At 42.5% G+C, this 14,267-nt stretch overlaps 1 protein-coding gene across 1 annotated transcript in view; it reads left to right on the top strand.

The window, feature by feature from the left end:
- LOC115477295 overlaps positions 1 to 14,267 on the top strand; it is a 147,605-nt gene that overhangs the window by 73,382 nt on the left and 59,956 nt on the right. The window contains exon 7 of the mRNA XM_030214117.1: positions 1,927 to 1,998. Within this exon, the coding sequence (XP_030069977.1) occupies positions 1,927 to 1,998 (72 nt within the window). The remainder of the gene's footprint in view (positions 1 to 1,926; positions 1,999 to 14,267) is intronic.

Raw genomic sequence — 14,267 nt, forward strand, 5'->3', positions numbered from 1 at the left:
ATGTATTGTAGTGGTATTTCATATGCAGAGGAATGTACAGCAAAAATGACATTTTCTTCATTGTAAAAAAGTGTATAATTTCAGTAAGAGTCCATTATGAATCATTAATTTTTTAATACACATGAACTGGTTGTCTGAGGACAGTAACATATACAAATGATCAAAAATACTGTATTTTTTCTAAATAAAATTCTAAACATTACCATATCTGTGAGATCTCAATTAAACCAAACCTATCACTACATACTCGGAGCAAGATGCAGGAGGAATCTGCAACAGGACTTTAGAGAATATGGTTTGTTTTTTTTGCTATTAGAATAGCCATTTCCAATCCAATCCTTAGGTCCATCAATTTTCAAAATTCCCACAATGAATACTCATCTATTTTGTATATATTATAATCCCCCATTGGTACTGTCATGTACCAAGGGCCACCTGGCAGCTCCTATCTAGCATTATAAACCCACAGCCAGAACTCACCAGAACTTTGCCTCTAAGAAAAGCTCAGAGACAGTTCTTCTCTATGGCACTCTGTAAACTCAGTCTAATCTTTTGGGCTCCTCTTTCAACTCATTGTGACTGTTCCTCATTTATCATAATTTCTTAGAGTCCTTCTTTGATGTATCCTTGGGTAACAGATCACCTTTCTGGTACACCTGCTGCGCCCCTGACACCTTCCTTGGGACTATAACCCTGGTTTCTCAGGTTTTCCAGATATGCAAATTAATCAGCAGATGCAAATCCACTCTATTAGCATCACTGATCCAGCCTTGTGGGGGAACAACTTCTTTCCACCAAATCATTCATCCTGTTTCTTCTCCATTGAGCCCACTTATTTCTTCCCCTGGACAGGACTTTTCATCACTCACTTTAACTTTACAGTCCTGTCCTCCACCCCACGGCTGTTAGTCCAGTTCAAATAGTATTCAGTTCCCTCGGGCCCAATGTTCCTTCCACATTGGTTTCTGCATTTACCCTTAGCATCATATCCAGGTAAGTAAAGTACCTTCTTTCTCATGCTTTCTGGAGCTTCCTTAGCCAACGCTAGTTCTCTTACAGCAGGTTTCCTCCTTAGCTCCTCTTGAAGGTCTCCTTCTCTCTCTTCATGGAGGGTGCTCTTTATAGGGTGACTAATAATCCTTCCCACCTCTTTAGGCCCCTCCCTCTGGTTCCAGAAAGGTCCAGGCCTACAACTCTCTCTATCTTTCCATCTCCTATTCTGAGAGCTCCCCCCGGTGGCCCCTTCAGGGAAGGGCAAGTCCTATCCCATGAGCACCCCTTAGCTGTCCCTTCAAGTCATCCCACTTGTATACCCCTTTGGCTCCTTCTAGTGACCAGATCAGGGCATTTTCCAGTCTTTTCCCTAAGACAGTGCCCTCTGGCTGCCTTCTCAGGGTAGGACAGTCCTGTGTTTATCACAATATTCATTGTGGATATCCTAAAAACCCAGTCAGACTAGGTGTGCCCCAAGGACTGGGTTGAGAATGGCTGTATTAGAGCCTGAGACTGGAAATGAGCAGTATATCCCCTAGAAAAGGATCGGTGAGAACAAGAACTGAACAAAACATAACTAGCCCAAACCCTAAAGTAGAACAGTGCCTCCTGGGAGCCTCCCAAGGGACTACAGTCTTTATGGAATAGTCAGTTTTAACTTAGAGCTCTTGCATATTTCAAGGAAGTCTTTTATACTGGACATGGTTTACATTATTGACTTTGGCGAGAGCCTGTTAAATCATTATGGCACATATGGAACTACAGTAATTACAGAATTTTATTCCTGGATTGCATTATGATGTTATGTGCTCATACAGAAATAAGATGGTCTGATGCATAGAAGGACAAATATGATTGGTACGTTCTTTTGTCACTGTTAGCTAGGAAGTATGCCCTATATGATGTGATCTATTGTTTCATATTTGATGGCAGGAAGCAACCCTGGCAAGGAAGGAAATGATGTCCAGGAGGATGAGCCTACGACCTTTATCCCATCCAGACAAAGTGAGTAGCAACAATAAGACAAGTGGATTGATGATGGGAGAATTGTTTCCTGGCCATGCTGTTCATTCAGGGGCCCTTTTTCTAAGCTGTGGCAAAAAGTGTCTTGTGGTAGTGTGGGCACATGTTTTGGTGCACGCCAGGCCAGTTTTTACCGTGTCTGGGAAAAAGGGCTTTTTTTCAATGGGCCAGGAAAAAGGCCTGTGGTAAAATTGAAATTGAAACCAGCACTCGCCTATTTACGGCCTGAGCCTTTAACGCCACCCATTGATCTAGTGGTAAGGCTCACGTACTAAACGTGTGGTGACCAGTGACCGGTCGGTGCATGCCAACTACCGATTGATGCTGGAAATGTTAATGGAGGAAATAAAAAAATAATTTGTCCCGGCGGTATGTGCGCGCACCAAATCTGAAATTACCGCCAGGAGGATGCACTAGCCTGGTGGTAGTCTTGTTTTGGTGTGCACTGCATGCGCATAGAGCCTAATGTTCCTTTGTAAAAGGGGCCCCTCAAACCCTTGGATTATTTATTAATTTTTGTAAACTATTTATTTTTCAGTCTAAATCAAGTGATTCTCAACCTAGTCTTCGGGACACACACAGACAGTCAGGTTTTCAGGAAATCCTCAATGAATATGCATGAGATAGATTTGGTTGAGTGGAAGTCAATGGAGGGTAGTGGTAACTGGAGCTCACTCTGAGGATATGGATGTTACCAGTGGTGTTCTGCAAGGTTTGGTCCTTAGTCCAATTCTTCTTAACATTTTTGTAATAATATTGTGGAAGGGCTGGCTGGTAATGTTTGCCTCTTTGTGGATGATATCAATAGAAATAAAATGTGGAAAAGAAAATAAGATGATACCCTTTTTATTGGACATAATACATTTCTTGATTAGCTTTCGAAGGTTGCCCTTCTTCGTCAGATCGGAAATAAGCAAACGTTGGTAGATGAAAGTATATATAAGTGAAACATCAAAGCATTTCAGTGACGGTCTAACAGGATGGGGGTGGATGAGTGAGAGACAGGAAGAGTCTGGTGGCTGAGGGACAGGGAGATATGCATGGAGATAGGAGGGTGACAAAGCAGTACAATTTTATGGTTTTTAATGGGCTAGAAAACCCAGATCTTTGTTAAGTCCTATCTGGTGGGTGTCAAAATATTTAATCATTCTGACTTCAAAGGTCTTACGTTCCTGTATTGTTTTAAAGTTCCCTTTCAGGATTCTTACCATGAAATCACTGGTACAGTGTTCTGGTTTTGTAAAGTGCTGCCCCACAGAGGTGACATCCTGATCGGTACTAGCATTTTTCATATGGTGTCTATGTAAATTAAATCTCTTCTTTAGCATTTGACTTGTTTCTCCAATGTAGCAGCCTTTGTTGCATTTTTTACACTGAATGATATATACCACATTGGAAGATGAGCACGTGAAAGATTCCTTAATGTTGAATATTTTTCCTTTGTGAATGACTGTGGGGTCCTGTGAAATGTTTTGGCATAGTTTGCAGCTGGATATATTGCAAGGATGTGTGCCATTCTCTTCTTTTTGAGTCTGTGTTGGGAGCTTACTTCTAATTAGCCTGTGTTTTAAGTTAGGTGGCTGTCGGAAGGCCAGCACTGGTAGGGATGGGAATATCTCTTTCAGTAATTCATCCTCCTGAAGTAGAGGCTGTAGATCTTTTATGATTTTTCTTAATTTTTCCAGCTCTGGGTTGTATGTCACTATAAGGGGGATTCTGTCTGTAGCTTTTTTTTTCTTTGTACTGTAGCAGATTTTCTCTGGGTGTTTTGAGGGAGGAGGCAATATTCTTGGAGATTATTTTGGGGTTGTAGCCTTTCTGTTCGAAGGATGCAGTCAGGATTTCAAGGTGTCTATCTCTGTCCCCTGGGTCAGAGCAGATACGGTGGTACCTTGTGGCTTGGCTGTAAATAATGGATCTTTTTGTATGTGAAGCGTGGAAGCTGGAGTTGTGGAGGTAGCTGCATTTGTCTGTGGGTTTCTTGTATATGGATGTTTGTCTAGAGCCATCACTGATTGAGACTGTGGTGTCCCAAAAATTTACTTTTTCTGGGGAGTAGTCAATTTTAAATCTGATTGTAGGATGGTATGTATTGAAGGAATTGTAAAATTGTTTCAGAGTTCCTTCCCCCTCAGTCCAAATCATAAAAATGTCATCGATGTACCGGTAGTATTTTAAGGGTGTGGTCTGGTATGTATTTAGAAATGTCTCTTCCAGCTCAGCCATAAAGAGGTTGGCATATTGGGGTGCTGTCCTGGTGCCCATCACAGTGCCCTTTATTTGTAGATAGATATCATTGTTAAAGCGGAAATAGGTGCGAGTTAAAATAAATTTGATTAATTTTGTAATAGTTTCTTGTGAGTATTGATGGTCCAGTGTGGATGTTTTTAGGAGCTTCTCACATGCAACTATGCCATCTGTATGGGGAATGTTGCTGTATAGTGATTCTACATCCATCGTGACCAGAATGGTACTCGGTGGTAATTGCTTGATATTTTTCAATTTATTCAGAAAGTCTGTGGTGTCTTGTATGAAGCTGTTTGTTTTGTGCATGAGAGGTTTCAGAATGCCCTCTATGAGTCCAGATATTTCCTCCGTGAGTGTGCCAGTACCCGATATGATTGGTCTTCCAGGGTTTCCAGGTTTGTGGATTTTGGGTAGCATGTAGAATGTGCCCACAGAAGGCTGGTTTGGTATGAGTTTCTTCAGATGTGGCTGTACTTGTTTAGGAAATGTTCTGATCAGGTCTTTCAGCTGCTTTGTATAATCCTGTGTGGGATCCTCAGTTAGTTTCCTGTAGTATGTATTGTCTGAGAGCTGTCTGTGCCCTTCTTCAATGTATTTTTGTGTGTCCATAATCATCACTGAGCCTCCTTTGTCTGCGGGTTTGATGATAATGCGTTGGTTATTTTGTAGAGTTCTTATGGCTGCTCTTTCTGGTGGAGTAAGATTGTACAGAATTTTCTTTTTTTTGCTGGAAAGTTGTGATTTTACCCTATGTCTGAAGCTTTCTATGTAGTTGTCCAGCTTGTTGTTTTATCCGTCCTGTGGGGTGAAATAAATGTTGTTTTGTTTAAAACTGTATTCCGGTCTGTTGGGAGGGAATTCCTTTGTTGTGAAAATGTGCCTTCAGGCGCAGTTTTCTAAAGAATTCTTCCAGGTCTGAGTATAATTGAATTTCATCACAGCATGGAGTCTCTGTACTCTCCAAAGGACTTCCATTTTGCCCATCCAGCAAGCTGGATGAAACAACTGAAAATGAAGTGGTTCTGGCGAGATGTGAATGGATTTGGAGAAACGAGGGCACTGTAAGAAGTTGCTGTTGAGATGAACATAAGACGTGGACGGGGGAATATGGTATATGAGATACTTAAAGAGAAAAAGTGGGGAAAAAATATTAAGCGCACCTACTTATGCCAGGTCAACAGAAGGCGTAAATGAGTGTGCATAAACACTACAGATTACATGGCAATGCTCCACTCATACGTATGCCCCTTGAAATTACACAAGTATGTGCTGGTTTACAGAATAGTGCATAGTGCTCATAAGTGCACAAGTACCAATTATCTCAGCACTTACACACATAGTTATAGAATTTCCCTTTTCCATTCCATCTGATTCCGTTGCTTATATTCCACTTAAATCAACCAAGGAATCAAAGTGGGTTACATAAAAAGAATACACCAGTTGTCAAAACATGATTTTCAGATTGTGGTTCAGAGTTTAGTGCTTACAAAACTAGATTAACAGTTTTTTATTGGGTATTACAGGGGCTAGAATTCATGCACTGCAGGTAGTTCAGCATGCTGCAGTACGTATGAGTTTTGGTCTAAGATGTTTTGAATCAGTTATGGGTGCGATGAAAGCTCTTCACTGGCAGTCTGTTGCCTATAAAGTTCATTTTAAACTGCTATCATTGGCCTTTAAGACTTTGCATGATTCCGTTTCCGAATATTTTAGGAAGGTATTGCAGTACTATAAACCTACATGAGTATTACGTTCTACTACTACTTATCATTTCTAAAGCATTATTAGACATACGCAGCACTGTACACTGGACATGAAGAGATAGTCCCTGCTCGAAAGAGCTTACAATCTAACTAGGACAAACAGGACAAATAAGGAATAAGGGAATTTCTAAGGTGAGAATGCTAAAAATGAGTGCTGAACAAGTGAGTGAGGGTTAGGAGTTAAAAGCAGCATCAAAAAGGTGGGCTTTTAGCCTACATTTGAAGATGGCCAGAGATGGAGCTTGATGTACCGGCTCAGGAACTCTATTCCAGGCATATGGTGCAGCAAGATAAAAGGAACGGAGTCTGGAGTTATCAGCGGAGGAGAAGGGTTCAGACAAGAGAGATTTACCCAGGGAACGGAGTTCCCGGGGAGGAACATTCTGAAAATACACAGCGCTTGATTGTTCCATCATTTAAAGTGCTTGTGTTCTTCTGCTGTAGCAAAGACAGTATTATCTTATGCTGGCCCCAGTGGGTGGAATGAATTACTGCTAAGATTACGTCTGCTGCAGAAGTTTGACATTTTTAAGAAATAGCTTAAGGCACTTTTTTATTTGCTCAGGCATATTTAGGGTTTTAATTCAGTGCCTCTGTATTTTATGAAGATGAAAGGGTTATATGTTGAGTATGTTGTTTGTATGTGATTTTATTGGAGTATTGTGTTTTGTTTGTAACCCTCCTAGTTAATAGGTGGGCTATAAATATTAAAAATAAATAAATGTTTATGAAATAATACTTCAAAGCCTTTCTCTACATTAAGTAAATAGGAATAGTCCAAATATAAACAGGAATAATATTTCAGATCTTACAAGATTGATACGCAAACTGACTATCATGAAAGTACTTATAGCGTACATCTTTAACTGAAGGAAAACCAAGTCTCATAAAGGAGCTAGAGCAGGCCACTATCCTACCAGAGGGAAAAGTTAATAACTGACCATGAGAAACTGGGCAACAACCTGTAAAGATCTTATAAACCAAGCAGGCCACTTTAAAATCCACCCGAGCTCTCACCGGCAACCAGTGAAGTTCTTTCAATAAAGGTGATGCCTGATCATTCTTCCTATGTCTGTATATTAATTTTGCTGCAGTGTTCTGCATCAATTGAAGTCTATTTAGCAATTTTTGATGTATACCAGCCTACAAAACACTGCAATAGTCAATCTGTGAAAGAATTATCATTTGAACTATCACTCAAAACTGTTCTGGAAAAAAAGAAAGACCGCACTGCCCTCAGTTGACGTAGCCTAAAAAATATCCTTTTAATCAAACTGTTAAACTTGATACACAATTGAATATGGAAAATCAGATAAACACCCAACACCCTTGAAGATGTTTCAAAATTAAGTATCTCTCCTGATTGTGAGCCCTCAAGTCAAGGAAATAACTTATGTATCTAAATGTAACTCACCTTGAGCTACTACTGAAAAGGTGGGAGCTAAATCCAAATAAATAAATAGACACAGAGAATCCTTAGTTGTGAAAGGTAAGCCAGGGGTCAGCTGGGCTATATGACGCATCAAAAGGAAGTATAGGGGGGAGATTAGATGAAATTTACAGTCCTTCCCTGCTGGTGAATTCTCTGTTTCTATACTTATTAATGTTTCTATTATGGAGAAAGTGGAAAGTGTGGATACATGGGCGTGGAGAAAATGGGAAGTGCTTTTGGCAAAATCGGATGGACAGATGAGTAACAGGAAGGGGCGTCCTTTGTCGGTCTGCCAAGGAGACAGTCCTGGTGGGTATGTGAAGCCGAGAACACTAGAAGGTGTAGGGAACCGTAAGACTTTGGTTTTACTCTGCTTCAGCATCAGGCAGCGTGAACCCATCTACGAGGACACAAGCTGAGAGACACAAGAGACTTTGGAGGAAAGAGACGGAAAAGGGTGGGAGAATGAACAGAAATATTTGGATGTCGATCAGGAAAACAGTGATAGGAATAAACAACAAAAGGAAATCGGAGAGCTCAGATATTTCATATAGCAGCAGAGGACCTTGGACAGAGCTTTGCTGGACACCAGCAGAAAGTGAGGAAGGAAATGGATAGCAAACATCAACACTCTAAAATATGAATCTGAGATAAGAGGAGAAACAGGCAGGGGCAAACCCAGAAAAACTTGAGTGTGGCTGGAATAAATAGGAGAATGCTGCCTTGCACAGGGAAAACAGGAAGAGAATAAGTGGGAAAAGGCAATTTGTGTAGAGAGAAGTTCTGGACCTGGAATGCAAGACGAGATGAAACTCAAACAGAAGGCAAATTGTAGGATCTCAGATCAATATCTGAGGGAGAATAGGTTGCAAAAATAAGGGTCTGAAAAAGACTTTTTAAAAATAGCACAGACCACGGCAGTCTTAAGAGTCAGGGCCTGTACTAGAGAAAAGACAAGAGCAGAGTAAAAGGAAAAAGGGGAGAAATAGCAATTGTTAAGAGGGGGATTTTCAGCATGTGCACATGCACTAAGGCCCTCACTTGCTCACTCCCCTCCTCCACTGGTCATTAAAAAAAACAACACACTGACACTTCTGGAGTAACTGACACTGTCGACACCTTCACACCCCACCCTACCCCACCCCAAGTGAAATATCCTGCACAACTAACATTCCCAGCAACTCACAATCACCCTTAAGAGCATCTAATACCCCACTCACCCAAAGCAACTTACTCCTCCCCATCCTCTCTTCCTATATTGTGGGTCATACAAATCCCCATCATTCACCTCCTTTTGTGCCAGCTTCCTCCTCCTATGAATTTACCCTTCCTTGCCTCAACTAGTGATCATTCCCTTTTGTGCCATCTCCCTAACACATTCATCCATTCCTCACCTTCTCCAACAGTCATTTCCTCTCAAGCAGGGGTGTATCTGCTATGGGGCCACAGGGGCCTGGCCCCCGCAGATTTGCCCCTGGACCCCCCTACCGACGACACTCTCAACCCCCCCTCCTCCTGCCGTCACTCCGCTGTCGCACCTCACCTTCCTTCGCTGGCGGGGGACCCCAACCCCCGCCAGCCGAAGTCTCCGTCCGTCCTTCCTTCCTTCAATTTGGGGTTGGTGGTTTCTGACGTCCTGCACACATGCATGTACAACGTGCAGCATGCAGGACGCCAGAAACCACCAAACCCAAACGAGGGAAGAACGGAGACTTCGGCTGGCAGGGGTTGGGGTCCCCCGCCAGCGAAGGGAGGTGAGGCGCGACGGCGGAGTGACCAAAGGAAGGAAGGACGGAGACTTCGGCTGGCGGGCCAACCCCCGCCAGCAAAGGGAGGTGAGGCGCGACGGCGGAGTGACGGCGGGAGGAGGGGGTTTCAAAGTAGTTGGAGCTGTCTTCCGCGAGAGGGGGGCTTTAAAGTAGGCGGGCGGGCGGGGGGGTGGTGGTGGCATCGGCGTCGTCTTCGTCTTCAGTGGGGGGGGGGTCAGCGGCACCGGGGGGGGGGGCTAAAATGTGCCCCCTCTCCTCGGCTCTGGCCCCCCTACCGTTGAAGTTCAGATACGCCCCTGCTCTCAAGCATTCCCTCCTCTTCTCCTTACTCCCTTTACCACTACCGTTCTCTGACTTCCAGTCCAGGATGCCTCCTCCTTCCGCCTGTATTCTGTTCACAGATAAGTCCCTGTCCTGGGATCCCAGAATACTGCTCTAGCTAGGGACAAGTGGCAGGGCTGAGGCTGGAGTGGGATGCAGTAGAGTAGAAACCAAGGACTTTGCTTCCTTCTCTAGCCCCTCTCCACCTGTTTCTCCCCACATGCTATCTGTTCACATGGGGACGGACAAGAAGGAGAGGATGAGGCTGGAGTAGATAGAGCAAAGAAGAAAACTGTTGCTCTGGTGCCTTCTCCTGCCCCTCCACTCCTTTTTTTTCTACAAGCTACCTGGAGGGGAGGGGCTACAACAGTAAACAGAATTCCTGTTTAATTCAGTAGATCCTTGAGGCACACAGAGATGCCAAATTACCCAGTTCCAGCCAGGCTGCAGATTTTGGAACACTCCTGGATTTCTGACATCCCTATCTGGTGCATAATGTACTTGCAGCACTGATTTCAATGGGCAGGATCAGGCAGTACAAATCCCATACTGCTTTGAGATGTATGTTCAAAGCCAAGACTGGCCAAAAAGTCTCCAGTCTCTTAGGGCAAGAGGAATGCAGGAGATGACCCATTAAAAAGCTGGAGTCCCCTGCTGATTGTAGGAGACTTGGGGGCTGATGCTTAAGGCTGGACATTAAAGCACAATTCAAAGCCTTGTACTGCAACAATAGCACAGAAAAATAGCTAAGTGATGCTCAAAGGAAAAAATCTCTCTATATAAAACGCACCTCCAATGTTCTGAAGCCTCCACAAGTCCCAACGTTCTAAATGCATGGTGGTGAAACCAGGAATTCGCCCATGAGTGTTGGCCCCGCCCCCCATGTAAAACGTCATGACGTCGAGGGCGGACCAATGACACTCAACCAATCGCATCGCAAACCTGTTACTAAGCAACGGAATTTGACATAAGACACATCGCGGAACAATGAAAACCAGCAGCACACAGTTGCTACGCGACGTCAACAGCAACGCTAAAAGGACCATATAGATCTCTGCTCTCCACACAAACAACGGACACGGAGGGCATATGAGAGAAGGAAAAAAAACCAGCACATACACATACACTCTCACTCTTAACTGGCTATAATGAGCAACTGACCTGCCACTATCACAGGGACTGCTAGCACCTCTCTCTCTCTCTCTCTCTCTCTCTCACACACATACACACGGGACACAGAGGGGATGGAAGACAAGGAACGAATCGTTGGGTATGGAGGGGGCGGCAGGGGAGATAAGGCAAGAACTGCCTCAAATGTTTGTGCTGTGCTATGTACAATTATAATGCTGTCTCTTCATTTTGACCCTACCCTTTCACACTCTCTTTCACACAGACACATACACACACACTTACACTGTCTGTATCTCACGTACCCACACACATATACACACTCTCTCACACAGTCACACAAGCACGCCTCAAATGGTTCAGCTGTCCTTTGAAAAATTTCACTGCTGTCTCTTCATTTTCACCCTACCTGTGCACACTCTCTTTCACACAGAGACACACACACACACACACTTTCTCTATGTCACACACACACAGACACACATACATATACACACTCTTACTCTCTCTATAGCCTTGCTAGCACCCGTTTCATTTGTATACGAAACGGGCCTTTTTTACTAGTATGTAAATAATATGCACAGTTAATTTGTGCTAAGAAACTGAAAGCAATGTGCTGGTGCACATGGGCAAAGGTTTTGTGGTAAGTGTGGCTCCTGTGCGCATGTCCAGACAAAACAGGAAGTGCAAGCACGCTTCGGCGTTGTTGTTCTGCACTTTTAAATATGAGCCTTTCAAAAATTGTTTGCACTTTTGAAAGACTCAAATTCAAGTGCAGAAAAACAAGTGCTGATGTGTGCTTTTGCTTTTGGATTTGCTCAGATTTGCGTGCATGTTTGTTTCTCTCTATCAGCACTTAAAGTTTCATGGGCATCCTTTTGCTTGCAAAAGAATACAAAACTCTCAGTTTAACGTGAGAAATTGACAAGAAATCTTCTCCTAAAAATCACCTACACTGCTCCTGACCTGTGGCGTTGTGAGCCATCATTTCCTTCTGTGCATTGCAAAGCTTTTATTTGGCCATTGGGGAAAGAACACTTACTGACCTCATTAACATCCATTTAAGTACAGCCATCTTTAGCACACACATTAACAGTGACACTCAAGCCCACTGAGCATTTGGTCCTGTACAACGTGCGTGTTAATGCCGCAGGTAGTTTTGAGCATTGGCCCCTTAGTAGGCTTTGCTTATACCCTAGGCTGTCTATGAAAATGTATGGTGTTGACATTGTAGTGTAGCATACTATGCCATACTTTGTTTTGTTGTTTAAATATTTTTACTGCTGTAATTGTCTATTGCTTATGTTTGACTTACTCTTGTTGTATAACGCCTTGAGCGAATTCCTCAAAAAGGCAGTAAATAAATCCTAATAAATAAATATAGTAAGTGAATAGAAGAAATGGATGCAAGAATGAATGAATGGGAACAGTAGAGGGAACAAAGTTACTCATTTTCCATAGAACGCAGTGCATAGATTCATGTTCAAAGGGTTTGTCTGGCTATCTCAAGGAGGGTTAGACTGGGACAGGAGATGGCATAACGTCACAAAGCTGAAATAAAAAAGGTTAGTCTTCCTTTCTCTTTCCCCCGCACAGCTGTCATTCCTGAACACCAAAAACAAAGCAAACAAACCTATGAGCTGCTGCATCCATGTTGTTGTTCTTTACTGTTGGTGTTGGTAGCATTTTTATTTGATTTCACTTATATTTCCAAACATGCTAGCTTGTGCAGCATATGGACTTACATAAAGGATGTATTGGTTTCATCTGTTAGCTTAGTAATTAGTTCTAAATCATAATCATTATGTCATGTGGCGGGCTGGTTATAGGGACTCCCTGTATTTGTGAAGAGATGTTTTCACCTAGTAAAGGGCCACCAAAACAGACATGTTATGAGAATCAGATGCTCAACAATCAGAGTCACTATTTATAAGTACAAAGGTTTTTTAAACATTAATTAGGTTGAAACCTGGGAGCATTTAACATCTTTTTTTCCTGTGTGTACATCAAAAGAAAAAGATGGTATGTGGGGACTTGCTCCTTTTGTTTGTGGAATGCAGTGATTTAGTAACATAGTAACATAGTAGATGACGGCAGAAAAAGACCTGCACGGTCCATCCAGTCTGCCCAACAAGATAAACTCACATGTGCTACTTTTTGTGTATACCTTACCTTGATTTGTACCTGTCCTTTTCAGGGCACAGACCGTATAAGTCTGCCCAGCACTATCCCCGCCTCCCAACCACCAGCCCCGCCTCCCACCACCGGTTCTGGCACAGACCGTATAAGTCTGCCTAGCACTATCCCCGCCTCCCACCACCGGCTCTGGCACAGACCGTATAAGTCTGCCCAGCACCATCTCCATCTCCCGCCACCGGCTTTGCCACCCAATCTCGTCTAAGCTCTTTAGGATCCATTCCTTCTGAGCAGGATTCCTTTATGTTTATCCCACGCATGTTTGATTTCCGTTACCGTTTTCGTTTCCACCACCTCCCGCGGGAGGGCATTCCAAGCATCATACTCTCTCCGTGAAAAAATACTTCCTGACATTTTTCTTGAGTCTGCCCCCCTTCAATCTCATTTCATGTCCTCTTGTTCTACTGCCTTCGCATCTCCGGAAAAGGTTAGTTTGCAGATTAATACCTTTCAAATATTTGAACGTCTGTATCATATCACCCCTGTTTCTCCTTTCCTCCAGAGTATACATGTTCAGGTCCGCAAGTCTCTCCTCATACGTCTTGTAACGCAAATCCCATACCATTGCAGTGATATATTATAAAAATGCACTTGCTTTTTTTATTACTACTATTTCACAGAGAGGTATTAAATAATGAAGGAAGCGCTTCCTTCATGCAGAAGTTCTGTACAGAGTCAGTCTAAATGTGCCAACATTGTCCAGTTCAGCACACTATCAGCTGCCAAGTTCATACAAAGTTAATTATGTTCAGTGGAAAATAAGTCTGTTGGCTCAGAGTGTTTGCTATGTGAATATTCCATCACTGTTTCATTATTTCTACCAGGTATTACATATTACGGGCATTTTCTTTTAACTTTGATTGTTTTAATTCGTTTATCTAGACCTTACATGCACATGATATTGCTTTTTAAACCCAAAGGTGAATCCTAAGGGTGATTGAACAATTAGGTATAATCTGTATTGCTTCTGACATCTTTTGGACTGCTTTGGGTCATACTGAACTGTACATTTGCTGCCTAGAATTTTGGAAGAGAGAAATGAGGAAATAAAAATTAAGTTTTGGATGTAATCTGTGTTTACTTTTGAAATGTGTATGTGGATGCCTGTGTGTGTGTGATAATGTTTGAATAACTGTCTATACTTATGACTGATTTCTGAACATGCGGCATCATTAAAGGACAGACTTTTAAATACCCAGTTGTATATATATGCTAATCTCAACTTTGTTAAATGTTTCTAATATATTCATCTACTTGCTCCCATGATGTTACTGAATTTTATTATTCTGTCTCACTGTGTTTTCAAATGTAAGCCATATTAAACCCAAGTTTGCTTGGGATAATGTGAGATATAAATGTAAAAAAAAAATCCTTTATCTTTCATCTTTTAAGGCA

The sequence above is a fragment of the Microcaecilia unicolor genome, chromosome 1 (genome assembly GCF_901765095.1).
Source record: "Microcaecilia unicolor chromosome 1, aMicUni1.1, whole genome shotgun sequence".
Taxonomy (NCBI): Eukaryota; Metazoa; Chordata; class Amphibia; order Gymnophiona; family Siphonopidae; genus Microcaecilia; species Microcaecilia unicolor.